Source organism: Xiphophorus couchianus, chromosome 6 (genome assembly GCF_001444195.1).
Source record: "Xiphophorus couchianus chromosome 6, X_couchianus-1.0, whole genome shotgun sequence".
NCBI lineage: Eukaryota > Metazoa > Chordata > Actinopteri > Cyprinodontiformes > Poeciliidae > Xiphophorus > Xiphophorus couchianus.
In genome coordinates, this window is record NC_040233.1 from 15,371,629 (window position 1) to 15,385,279 (window position 13,651).

Consider the following 13,651-nt stretch of genomic DNA (forward strand, 5'->3'; position numbering starts at 1 on the left):
ACCGCACAGGGTGATGGGTAATGGAGTCATTAATAACAAAGACCTCCCTTAAGATGCTCAGATGTTCGTTAGCGACTGCCACGAGGGAGTGAGGAAAAATAGGATGCAATTTGATACAATAAAAAAACCGGGCAAGCTTTGGATGATAATTGTGCTTGCACTGTCATAGGTCTTGTCTGATGGGTTAATTGTGTTTGCTTTCTCACACTCCTGCACACAAAGCTTTTAGAAAACAAGCGACACTAAAGCCATTTCCTCATACAGTTTTTATTATTTCCATCACATGTGCAACACAAAAAAATGAGGTCTGTCAAATACAGAACTCTATATTTGTACAATACATTTTAATAACATCAGAGATAACTTTCCTTTTTGCCGCAGGAGATCGTGTTTTCCTGTAAACTGTATACGAACAATTTTCAGTCAAAATGTCAAAACATGAAAGTTTCATACAAAAGTGCATCTCAGGTTCAATGAATGCAAAACATTTACAATACAGGATGGATCAGGAGTTTTGTATGGTGCCACAGTGGCTTCCAGTTTGAGCAGTGGGCAATGAGACGCTGCAAAGGAAGAGGGTTGGGTGGACACTCTCCAGGAGAGCCAGGGACGGCGTTTTAGAACTACGGTTGTATCCCCGAGACAGTCTGAGATTGCGCTCAGTCTTCATGCCCTAAATTCAAATTGTGAAAAATACACAGAGATAACAAAACATGGAAAAAAGGAGAAAATTCCAGTAATCTTCTGGCTTCAACAAGCAGTAAACATTAATAACAGAAATGTACAGGTTGAATCAGTGGGCCGGAGATTTCCCCACGCTCTGAGAGCCACATGGGAGCTTCACGCCTCTGTTCACGAGCCAACCAGAGGAGCTAGCCTTTTCCAAATCTGTGTCACTGCATTTGCATATATCAGCATCCTGTCTGTCCCCTGTCCTGTTTTTTTTTTCTTTTCTTCTCTGTGTTGTTTTTAGTTTTTCCTGTCTCTCGCATGAACTTCAGCACAGGCAGTGCAGATTTGTTGCGCCGTCATTCACAGCTGCTCCTCCGGCAGCCATGCTTACTGTATGACAGACACAGACAATATATCTGCCTATGCTGGTGAATTCAGTTCTTTTTTTTTTTTCAAAATTTTTACCTTATAATGATTGACTGTGTCTGTATACAGCACGAAGGAGTGCCAGTGATGAAGAGTCCTGTGCTCGTAATGGCACATCTCCTCACACAATGGGTCAAGACCCATTTTCTTTGACAGATTTAATGATATTTTTTTCCCTCCTTTACTCTTTTTTAGACAAACATTTTTAACTGTACAATGGCAAATACTGTATAAGATTGTAATATACCTGTAGATAAGGGACACATAAAGAAGTCTATGTACAAACAAGATGGCCTTTTCTTTACTTTGGACACAATGATTAGTAAAGAACAGGAAGGCTTCTTTTATGTTCTTTCTTTGCTTTTGTTTCTTCTTTTTTTCCTTCTTCTGTGGTGTGGTTTCTGGCGGTGTGGCTGAACCGAATGCTCAGGACTAGTCAGTCAGCGGGAAAATACGCAGACAGTAATTGGCGGTCAGGATTGGTTCTGTGCGTCATGCGATCCTTGTTCTTGGTCACTGCACTGAGCTCTGCCACGTTAGCTGCTGTGCTGAGTCAACGTGTGGTTCTGCAAAAGAAACACACAAAAAGACAAGGAAGACATGATTAAACGAAATAAAGGCATGCTTAACTTGAACACACACACACACAGAGAATAAAAGTGAAGGTTCTGAATGTTGCTAAGCAAAGTTTTGTTAGAAAAAATCAAAAGCTATAACTATCCCTCCTGTAACAGATGAGTCTTTGGCATCCTGATTTAGTACAAATCCAGATAAGTTGACACAGAGGATGAAACAAACAGCTAGTCTAAGAGGTGACATAGACCAAAGTGACCTTCTACTATTTTAGAATAACGTTTGGTCAAACAAGATAACTGTTTGAAGACCAAAGAAATACAGTTTGTAAAAACACAATGAGGATGAGTTTAAAGATGGGCACATTTAGCTTTGGACCTGGTCCCTCTCAGACCAGCTCTTAGACTAAGAACTATACTGGATTTATACCAATTGAGGTTAGGTATATTTAACGGGATACTCTGCCTTTTAATTCCATTTCCTTTGTAAAAATATTTTGCCTTTTTAGTAAATGCCAGTCAAAACCAAGATTATTTAAAGGTTCATACAAAGCACTCACATAAACTACTATGATATTTATGGAGTTGGACACAGTAGAAGCTACATTGGTCTTGGCCCCTCTTCTACCTGTTAGCTTCAGTTTCTGGGAAAAACGAATCTGCATTTAAACACAATGAAAATTCCAGAAGAGTCTGAGATTAAACAGTATGCCTTGTGGTGACAAAACAAATATCTTTATTTCAGTTGTGAATAATTTGATCAGAAATATGGATTCTTATAGAAAAGGTGTGTAAAAGGTTCACTGGGGCCGTGTAAAGTACAGACCACTGAACAAATGAGTTGGTTGATCAATACAAAAAATAGTTTTGTGTCCACATCAACGTCACTTCAAATGCTGTGAACTACTCCTTTAAAATCTGGTGTAACATTACAATTAAGACCACTGACAGAAAATATTCCAACCTCAATCAAAGGCTGCCCCAATGGCAGCAAATCCATCACAAGACTCTGACACACCACATAGAAAATCTTCCCTGGAGGTGCCTACATTTATTAAATGCACTACACATGTACCCTGCAGAGAAAATGTCAAGAGGTGCAGGTAAGGCCACTGATGATTTGATCCTCCACACCTCTGTGAATATGTATTGGGGCACAATTAACCATGACGCCATCACAGGGTGAGGATATAACTCTGTTACGATGTTTCACTGGAATATATGCAGCCGCACACCCACACAAAGATACACACACAGTTGAGAGTGGGGTTGTAGTGGGGCAGCTGTGCCAGGTTCTTTAAAGGGAGTGTGGACCAGGGGGTGTGTAACGGGTGTCCCTGGTGGGCTGAATCCAGGTCATCTTTTGAAGTGACTGCTAATCCCTTTAATGCAAACTACATGCCCCACTTGCTGCGCTCTGTTTAAAACATGGCCTTGGACTCCGTAAACTGGCATGGACTAGACACACCTGTCACAGAGTCATCATCACACATGCGTGCACACACACGCAAACATCATAGTGGACACGAGCCTTTTTTTTCATTTCGCACCTAGATTCACTGGCCAATCTAATAAATTGGGTTTTCTAAGTAATTGCTTACTAAGAAAATTGCAAAATTAGCCAATTACATAGCAGTGACTCAATTTATTTAGGCATCTAAGAGAAGATGACTTCTTAAAGTTCAAACCAAGCAACAAAAAGCAAAATTGGGCATACAGAGTATGGTCCAAAAAGAAAATATCCAGTGAGTGGATATTGTTTGCGTGGTTCTGTGGATCAAAAGGGCGTGCTGAGTTCAGAAGAGAATTGACCGACTGGAGATAATAAAAAGGCAACAGCAGTTCACACAACCATGCTTTATCAACCGACGTATGCAGGATACCATTTCTGAGCACACAAAACTGAAACCTGAAGCAGATAAGCTACCGCACCACAAGACCACAGATTTCACTCATGTCCACTGTGACATGACACTGAGGCAACAATTCTCACAGGATTATTAAAAGCACATAATAATTGATTGGAAAATGTGCTTGGTGTGATGAGGAATTTCATCTATGAGGGATGATAAGGTCAGAATTTGACTTAAGCAACATTAAAGCAAGAATCCATTCTACATTGGATTAATGTTTCAGGTTGCTGGTGAGGCTTGACATCAATTGAGCATCTTTTACACACCACAGCCTACTCTGTGTACCACAGTGTAACCATGCTATGATAGCTACAACCAGCAAGATATGGCTCTTCTCAAACAGGTTTCTTGAACATGTCAATAAGTTAATTTTACTCCAATAGTCTCCTCAGTCACCAAAGTGCAAAACAATATCGCACTTTTGGAATGTGAGATTCACATCACATAATGGATTTGCTGCTGACAAATCGGCAGCAAATCATGAAGATATCCAGTCAAATTGGACCAAAATCTCTGAGCCAAATTTATGGGGCCTTGAACCAATTATGACATGCACGATTTAGAAAGTTCAGAAGGGAAAACTGGAGATCAGCCCGGGACTAGCAAGGTTTTATAATAAAGTGCCTGGTGAGTGTAAGTTCACAATTAAGAGATAAAAGTGCCTTCATCAGCATTTGGTTTAGTAACTATTAAATATTCCTGCCCAACCTTAGAGAGGCGGTTTACCAAAGCAGTCACCTTCAGTACTGTTGGTGCACAATCCCTCAGGCAGGACTGAGAGATGCCTATTAGCCCCCCCTTGAATTCACTCCTTCCCATATTACCCTTTCAGCTGCCTCCGCATAAAGCATTTAAACACCTCGACAGCTTTCCTTTTAGCTGGGGCGATTACTTCCCGACAGGTGGGGTAATAAGCTGTTTGACGGGGAGCAGGATTGTGACCCTGGTACGGGTTAGCGTGGCTCGCCGGGGCCTTTTTTTTTAAAGAGGCGGCTCCTGGACAGCTCCTCCTGCCTTCCTCTCCCCTCTCTCTTGCTGAAATAAAGCTCCTTTAAGTGAGTCTGGGAGGAGACTCCCCATGGGATGCTCTCCCTCTCTCCTCACCTCACCTCATCTCCCTCCTCACACTCTGCCAACCCCCCCCTCCGGTGAAGACATCCTTGGCGTTGCTGAGGAGGGACAGGAGCACGGCAACCTTATTAATGAATGCGGCCCATTACCCGTCAGCCTGGCTCCTCAGTGACTCCCAGAAGCCCCTGCAGTACGTGACTTCAAATGGCAGGATATTGACACGGGGGGAGAGCAAAGCGGCTAGAACCGACTGCGTGTGTGTATGTGTGTGCAAAAGAGAGAAACAGAGAAAATTTGTGCTCAACTGAGTGTGCATGCCTTTGTGTGAATGTGCCAGTCCATCTAGGTGGGAGTGTGTGTGTGTGTTTGTGTCAGTGTGCATATGTCTGGACCCCAAAGGAATGTAGCTCCTTGGATATAATGTAGGGCTCGTAACAGCTATTAGAGGGGAAAATAACCCCTCTGGGGAACAGCTACCCCCACTCCCCCCGCTCTGAATGTCCCAGCTCTGCCTGACACACACTGCATTCTACCTTTTTCCTTAAACATGCCAGGAGTTTTTACACTAAGGGCTTTCTCAAGGACGGTGTTAAACGACTTCAGTGGCTGTGGCAGCCATGCAGACTAAAAGGAAATAGAAGAAAAAAAAGAGAAGAAAAAAAAATACACTAAGAGAAAATGAAACTGATACCTTTATCTCTGTGGATATTGAACTCTGCAGAGCAGCTATAAACTGTTCTGTGTATAAGTACAAAGGAGTGGAAAGGAGGGTGAGGGAGGAAATCCGCTTTCCAATCTTCATCCTTGTCAAGTTCTTCAAGTTACTTCTGCGCAATTGTTGGGCACAACGAATACCTACAGTGTGCAGCCACAAATTAGATATCACACATGCAGTTCACTCATTGCTTTTTGTAAGAAAATGAGCAAAATGTCCACTGCACCCTTAAAGAGGATGTCACTAATGGTGTCACACTAGAATCACAGCAATTTAGGATTAGATGCCCTCCATTAAGCCTTTTAGCTCTCATCCTAACTCCAATTCTATTCCCCCTGAAACTCTGCCATTCCCCTTATCATCCATTTCCCTCCCTTATATCCAACCCTTAATCTCCTCCTCGATCCTTTCAACCACCTGCTGGCCACATAGGCCTGCTGTAGTTACCAGCGGTGTTCAGGTAAACCGTAGCAACTCAATTCTACACTAAATTAAATTTTGCGCTGATCGATAAGGCACACCCGCTTCGGCCTTCTGAGAAATGAGCACCCCTTTTCTCTTCTCGCTTCTCCTCACATCTTAGGCTCCATGCCACCGTTAAACCGACACTTTCATCTGATTACATCACCCCACTGCAGCGCCCTCAGGGGTAGTGGAAGAGGAGGGAGAACACCCGGCAGGGGTCTGGTGTACCCATGCAAACAGGTGCAACGTGTCTTCAGGATTTAATGCTGCTGCAGAGAGAAGAGGGGGAGGGAGAAAATAATGGGGAACGATTGGGGAAGGAGCAGAAACCAGGAAAGAGCAAGTCGGCTAGGGAGCTGATTTATTAACTAATCATTCTTTATGTCGTTCCCCATTGCTCTGGTCTCCATCGATAGTGCCCGGTCTCCAGTGAGGCAACAGAGGTGCATCTCTTGCATCAGCTCTGCAGAGGAAGACCACTGTCCTCAGACACAGAAGCTTTCATCTGATCCTGCTGTATTAGTGAAAATCTTCACATTGTCCAGCATCGCAGAAAGAGAGATGTAAAGCTAAATTGTCACGCTAACAAAGTTTGATTAGCAATATGGTAATACCTACTGAGCACATGTTAAGTGCATTGTGTCTGCTCTTTCTACCCGGTGTAACGTTAAAGCCAGGTTTTATTGAGTGGTTGGAGACCTGACTGTGCAATAATGACTTTTTAAGCCATGGCCTTTTCACGGTTTCTTGAACAAATAAAGCTGTTTGCACTTTAAACAAACGCAGAGCTAACCAGTGAATTGACCGGAATGTGTCCCATTATGCAGCCTTTATTTAAAGAAAATCTATTTTCTAGGCCGTTTATTCATAATTATATGAAAAAATTTGGAAAATATGTACAACATTGTTATAAAATGCACTACTGAATATTTTTTTTTTTACAGGATATAAAATGATTAGGCCTGAACACACTGCACAACAAAATTAATTTCACATTGAAACATAAAAAAATACACAGGTCATAATCAGACTAAATAGTTCTCAGGGAAATTATAGAACAACATAAATTTAACTTAGTTAAAATCACAGCAAAGCACAAATATATTATTGGTTATGTTAAAGGAATCTAATTTAAAACACCTTTTAGCACAGTAAGTAAACACCCGAAACAAATGTGTTTTTGTTGTTGCTTATATCACCCTGAAAATCAAAGCATCAATCCAGAGTCAAAGCTAATGGCCCCCTGGTCTATTGCCTCTGAAAGTGCATGCAGTCATGCACTAAGTATATAATTAGCTGTTGCTGGACAATGGGGAGTTCTAAGACAGACTTGTACACACCCTCTATCATTGCACTGAATGACTGAATTAATTTAAAGCATAAAATAATATTAACTTAAAAAACATGTTCGACAATATTACACATAATTTTCCGATCAGTGCTTCAAGTGCTTATTTCAGGCTGGTGCCAGACCCAGCTTTGAACTGGTTAAACATAATAATTATTTTAATATTTTAGAAACATAGTGCCACCTCAGAGTAGCGTCTACAAACCACTGTAAAAGTCTCCTCCAGTTGGAGTGCCTGTCAGTTTTATTCTGTGTTTTTGTAGAAAATCTTTTAGCACTAAAACAGTTGGACTTTAATGCACCTTTCAGCAGCAAACAATGTTTGTGACCAGCTGATTGTTAATCAATACTAGATAACAGAACCTCAAAAAGCAGTGAAACATGTCATTAACTACAAGATTGAATATTATTATTTAGTGATTGCATTAGGCCAATAATGTTTAGGAACTCAGTTGGAGGTAGTGTTTCAGCAGAAAACTGCAGCTACCGCTTTATGCGGCGTATTGATCAATTTGAACATAATGACAGGATTCAGGTCGCATCTCTGAAAGGTGTGTGTTGCTGATGTGCTCCCATTCTGAATACCACATATGAAGTGGCATCGTACATTATTTTTGGTGTGGTGTCAAAATGATTTGGTGATTGCTGCGGTTCTTGGAAGACAGTTTAATGTCCATGAGAGCTGCAACACACATCCAATAAAATGTTTTAACATGTAAATAACAATCCGGGCCAACCACGCATCGCTAGTGAGGTGATCAACCAGTGTATGCTACAGCGTCCGGAGGCGATGGTGGAACATTATTTATCTATCACCCTATGTCACTGAGTTTCAAGGTAGATATGCAATAGTGTGATATTTTAGCTTTCAGTCAGCAGTAACATAGCTTTGTCTTTGAAAGTTTTAATCTTTGATGTTTATGTCACTTAAAAATGTTCTTTGTCCAGGAACAATGACCAGAATTATGAGTAATTGTGTGAGATTTGTGACATAGTTTGAAATCTTTTTTGCTATTTGGGAGAAAAAAACTCTAGGGAAAGACAGGAGTATTGCATTCTCTCTGGCACTTTAATGGTGTGTTGAACTTGCTGTCCAGTATCGACTCAGTCCTTCCTTTGTGCTTTCTCCACTGCCGACCAGTCCACTGAGGGAGTAATCCTTCCCTGCTCTGACCCCAGGCCAGGCTTACTGCTGGCTAGTTTAGCCAATGGATATTACAAAAAAAAAAATCAAATAAATAAATAAATAAATAAAACAGCAGCTGGCATTCTCCACAGTCATCACTTATCGGACCATGGGGAGGGTTGACCCAAAACACTGTTGCACCACAACCAGCCCAGTCTCCTTGGTAACAGACAGTCTTGTTTGAAGCAAGGTGCCCAGGGAGTCATGGTCATACTGTAACAGCACTAGGCGAGGACGGAGATGACAACAGCAATGGATTTCACTGTATTCCATGTAGTCACACTGAGCGGCTATAAAAATACATCTTGAATCCATAACGTTTGAAACACTTTGAGACATCTAAGCACCCGGAGCAAACACTTCTGAGGTGTAACCGGAGATGACGGAGCACCGCTTTTTTTGTGGGCCGGGTCTTTTGTACCTCCAAATGATACTCATTACCCTGTCTAAGTAGACAAGTGAATGGTACTAGAAACACACTATGCAGTGATCCCGCTGTTTGACTGAGGTAGCAAAACAACTGCACAACTGCTGTGTTATTATGGGGCCTCATTAAGTGAGGAGAGAGCGGGAGAGGGGGAGAGGGAGAGAGGAGCATAGATGGAGAGAAGGCCAGTGAGGGGGAGAAAAAAAGGGAGAGAAAGAGGAATAGAAAAAACACAAGAGAGCGATACAAACTGTATTGTGAGGTGATAGCAACACACAGATGCCTTTCCAGCCAAAATGAAGTCTATGACTAAAGAACCCAATTAAGGGCTTTCTTAGGGGAACCATCTTGGGAGGGGGATGGGTCTTCCTGGGACACGAGCCCTGGGCTACATCCTCTAATTAGACAGAGCGAGGGGGGAGGATCTCTGCCTGTCACTGGGAGGGAGATGGGGTCCGTGGGGTTCCGCATGTCAGTCCCAGAAACAAAACACAATTACTTTCACATTTAACCACTTCAGTCAGGGACAGACATTGACTAGGGATATTTCAGAGTGCACCTCTGCTTTTCAACTGATGCTGCAGTGGTAGATATGATCATAGATGTGGGCAAAATTCTTCAAAAAATTTTCCACAGTTCTACAAGAGAGAAACAGTTATTTTGCAGTGTTTTTTGTACCAGTCATGGCAAAAATAATACAAACGTACTTCTAACTGACACATCATTTTCAATGTGCAAGTTGTTGCCATTGTTGCTAAAATTCCAGACTGGAGTTCTCAATCGTTCTTACAAAAAGGCCACTACAGCGTCTTAATTTGTTGGGTATTTTTTGTATTGCAAGCTTTTTTACCAGTCCCAGGTGTACTTGCTGCTGTGCTATGAATCACAGTACTCCTGGATAACCCAACTGTGCCTGAGTTTATGAAGCTGCAAAATAGACCCAGACAATCACACTACCACCACCAAAACAGGCTGCAAGAATTATACATAAAGCAGGATACTTCCATCACACAAATTATTTATTTCAACTATCTAGGCTGTTGAAAATGTTTGATTTAGTTGATTTTTATACTGCACAATGTTTATATAAAGTTAACAAAAAGATATAATAGAACAGTTTCTCTCTTAATAAATAAATACTAAATACTGAGCAGGACACAGTGTAGTGAGTAAATGAAAGCAAATATGGAAGTACAGACTGATTTTAACAGTCTGTACTTCCATATTTGTGGAAGTACAGACTGCTAAAGTCAGTCTGTACTTCCACACTGTACTTATAGTGTGGTAATTTTATGATGCTACGGCAAACACAAACAGGTTGTTCTAAAACAAATAACAGCCCACCACCGTTGAAGATCACTGGCTAACAATGAAATATATCCTTTTACACAAAAATATGCAAATGCAGCTTATTAACTATGAAAGTCTATATTTTTGGTGTAGGACTCAGGATCAGTCATTGTCAAAAGTCTTAGTTTTTTCTGAATCTGAGCTTCCTTTAAACTCAGTCTTCTCTTGCTCTGAAAAATGTTAAGACTCCAATTTTTACTGCAAGTCTGGTCAAGACAACAGCTGCTGCACCATCCTCTTTTTACAGCAACTTAGCATGAAGGTGCTGGCTGCAACAAATAAAGTTTTTTACTTAAAAAAATAAATCAATGGTGCCACCTGTGCTCCTTTGTGTCGGAGGGACGTGAAAACGAAGGAAAACCTTTTCCATTGCAAATGTATGGATGTTTGTCTGTCTCTACAGTACACAGAAAGAAGGAACTCTTAAGTGATTTAAGTCCTCCACCTCCACCTGTCGCCTCCATTCCTTCTGCCTGCAGCTAATGCCAAGTCAGTTTACGCTTAGATGGATGGATTTACTCTCAAAGTTGTCTGGCTCGTCTGTTTAAGTTTTTAACAGCTTGTCAAATTTGTTGGATAAGTTGCATGCAGTTAGTGATCTGGGTTTGAGTTCACCAAAATTTTGTCGCAGAGAACCTTTCTGAAGAAGATGGTTCACCATTACAATCAGTTAGTCTTGGACTTGGGTTTGGTCTCTTTCCTTTTTAGTCTTGGATTTGGTCTAGCTTCCCTAAAAGTCTTAGTCTTGTTGTTGTCTTGGTATGGTCAGTTCTTGACTCGATCTAGCAGCTTACATGCCAGCTTGATTTCACTGCTTGTTACAGAAAATAAGATGAGCTTATGAGACGTGGATCTAGGCGTCCGAGTCTAAGTCAAGTCTGAAGTGATTACAGCATGAATCTAAGTCAAGTTTAAAGTTTTTGTTTTTATGACTTAAGTAGAGTTTGAGTGCAAGTCTGAAACCTTAGTCAATATCTCTGGCAAAGGGATAGGGAATGAAGTTTGAAAATACAAATATGTACTAACTGTGTGCATATATTTTATGCATACACTTATTTTTATAAACTAGAAAAAAATATTTAAGTGAAAAATGTCCACGTTTGTCTATGACTCTCTAGACATCCTGTTTTCCAAATGGCAAAAGTTAAACTTCAGTGTCTGTAAAATATGACAACCAAATTCCAGCTGGAATCATTGTTCTAATGCTGCTTACTGTGTCCTCTGATACATTCTGTTAACCTGAAAATCAAATCACTACAGACAGAAAATTAAAACTGCATGAGTTTTCCTTGAGAAATGCTTCAAATTGTTTTTATCAAAGTTGCTGAAAAAGTCAACCAAGTAAAGTAAAAGAGACACGTTTGAGGAAAGGATCCGGTGATGGATTCGAGCGCAGTACACTGAGCGTCTCCTCTTTGTTTGGATTTAACTTTCCCCAATGGTGCAACAGAGGAAAAAAAGACAAAAAAAAAAACAAACAGAGGAGCTCAAAGGCTTCTGGGAGTTTTTGTCATGTCTCCCTCCAGACATTGTGTTTGCATGCACATATCAGACCCTGAGAGAGATGGAGACAAAGACAAATACATAGAGGATGCACACAGATGTATATCCACAAACAGTCTCATATATACACGCAGTGCGAAAGAGAATATCCTCCCAGGATCATTAGGTCTGTCATGCTGTCTAATTCTGATCCACCTACAAAAGTAGAACACAACTATTGTGATAAACATCATAAGCCATCTAAGGCGGTATATGTGCTCGTTTACACCACGCAGCAACAGCGCATAGACTGGTACGTAATTATAAATAAGCTTAAATATTAATGACTGCGCCTCGCAAGTTATTTTTTTCCCCTAATTCACTCTTGTTTTATTTTGCCGTGCCGCTGTTTGAAACCGTGCCAGAATTCCAAGAACCTGGGGTGATGAAGAAGAAAACAAGTTGTCATATGAAAGGAAATATAAATATATATTTGCCACTTTCAAATGTGTGAAGAGCTGTCACACTTGGCAGATCAAGACATTCAGGAAAAATTTGGTGTTTGAGAGCCACTTGGGGAAAAATGCATAAAGCTTTGCTTTTGTATGACACATTAGGGACTCGGGGCAGTTAGGGCATTTTCCGGGGCATACTTTAAAATTAATAATAGAAAAACTTCTGGGGAATTAGGTCTCCTGCGTCAAACCAAAGAACAGCTTTGAAAGGCAGAGGGAGGGAAAGAAACGAAGTGTCTAAAATGTCATTTTTGGGAGCTGTCATTTGAAAAATAAGAACAAGTAATTCAATGCATTCTGATGCTCAAAGAACCCACTCTGTTGCTGTTTTTGCCGCAGACTGGGCTCTCACAGAGTATCCATCTCTCCCTTTCTTTTCCCTGCATTCTGCCCGGGACAGACATTATGACAAACATAGCTGTTTACGCTGACCTGGTGACCGTGAAACCTATAAATATGCTTAATTAAAACCGTTGAATTGGTCACAGCTTGGCAATAATGGCCATCACACGGGGAGCGGAGAATCTCATTTGTGAGGGGGGGGGGTGGTAGAAAATGATGCAGATGTGCTCTTGTCACTTTCAGCACTCATTAAGGCTGGGGTGCTTTGGATTGTCTTTGAAGGAATCCTTTTTTTGAGGAAGAAAAAAAAAGATGCTCCAATTAAGGTGCGTGTCCTGCGGGCGTCTGAGGGGAGGGAGAAGTCATTGAGCACCCAGATTGTAACGCTTCTCTGTTGATCACAGCAAGACTTACAATACTCTGTGGCTTACAACAACCTAAAGAAATCGGACGACGGAAAGAATAAAAGACGCAGCGGCTCAGAAAGATCGAGGGAATTTTGTGTGGAAAATGTAACCCGGTGCTTCTGAGCAACTTCAGCCTCATTGTCTCATCTTTATAGGATCATTGAGAGTAAATCCTCCTGATTGCAGCCATCCAACAGTTAGTGCAACACTGAAGTTAAGCCTATGTGGACGTTCACAAACAAATACAAATGAGTTGCACTCTGAGAAATGTTAAATTAAAGCTGTGGCTGATACTGTGGATCTATCAGTTAATGAATCTGGTTAATTAATCCAGCCAAGCACCATTGTTGGCGACTCAGTTCTTTGAAGCCTTGTGAAATGCAACTGCATCTAAAACGGCAAAAAGGGGCAGTTTCACATTGCAATGTGTTCTTCAGCAGAGCCATTCAGGCACTTATGAATGGACAGAAGGGGGAACTAAGGTCAAGTTGGTGAGAGGATACACTGTCATTCAGGTGGTCAGTAAGAGACTGTTCAAGCAGCAAGGCTGCCCTCAAAATCAGCCATTTATGTTATAGCTTTACTCAGTATTTTATTTTAATTTGTTGAATTGAAAGGGATAAGCAAAGTTGAGGTGGTGTAGGAGTTTGTGATGCTAGAGGGGAGTCATCTGCAGACTTTCAGGTGGAGTAGAGGTCTATACATCTCACAGCTTATTTTTTGTTGAGGTAAAAATGGCGAAAAAGAGAAATTGAAGAAA

The 13,651-nt window shown here is 41.1% G+C and overlaps 1 protein-coding gene across 8 annotated transcripts in view; it reads right to left on the bottom strand.

Moving 5' to 3' along the window:
* Window positions 1-248: 248 nt before the first annotated feature.
* Window positions 249-13,651, bottom strand: part of znf521 (zinc finger protein 521) — a 114,628-nt gene continuing 101,225 nt past the window's right edge. For all 8 annotated transcript variants that reach the window (XM_028019802.1, XM_028019801.1, XM_028019799.1 and 5 more), the window contains one exon: window positions 249-1,664. In XM_028019802.1, the coding sequence (XP_027875603.1) occupies window positions 1,635-1,664 (30 nt within the window). In that variant the 3' untranslated portion in view covers window positions 249-1,634. The remainder of the gene's footprint in view (window positions 1,665-13,651) is intronic.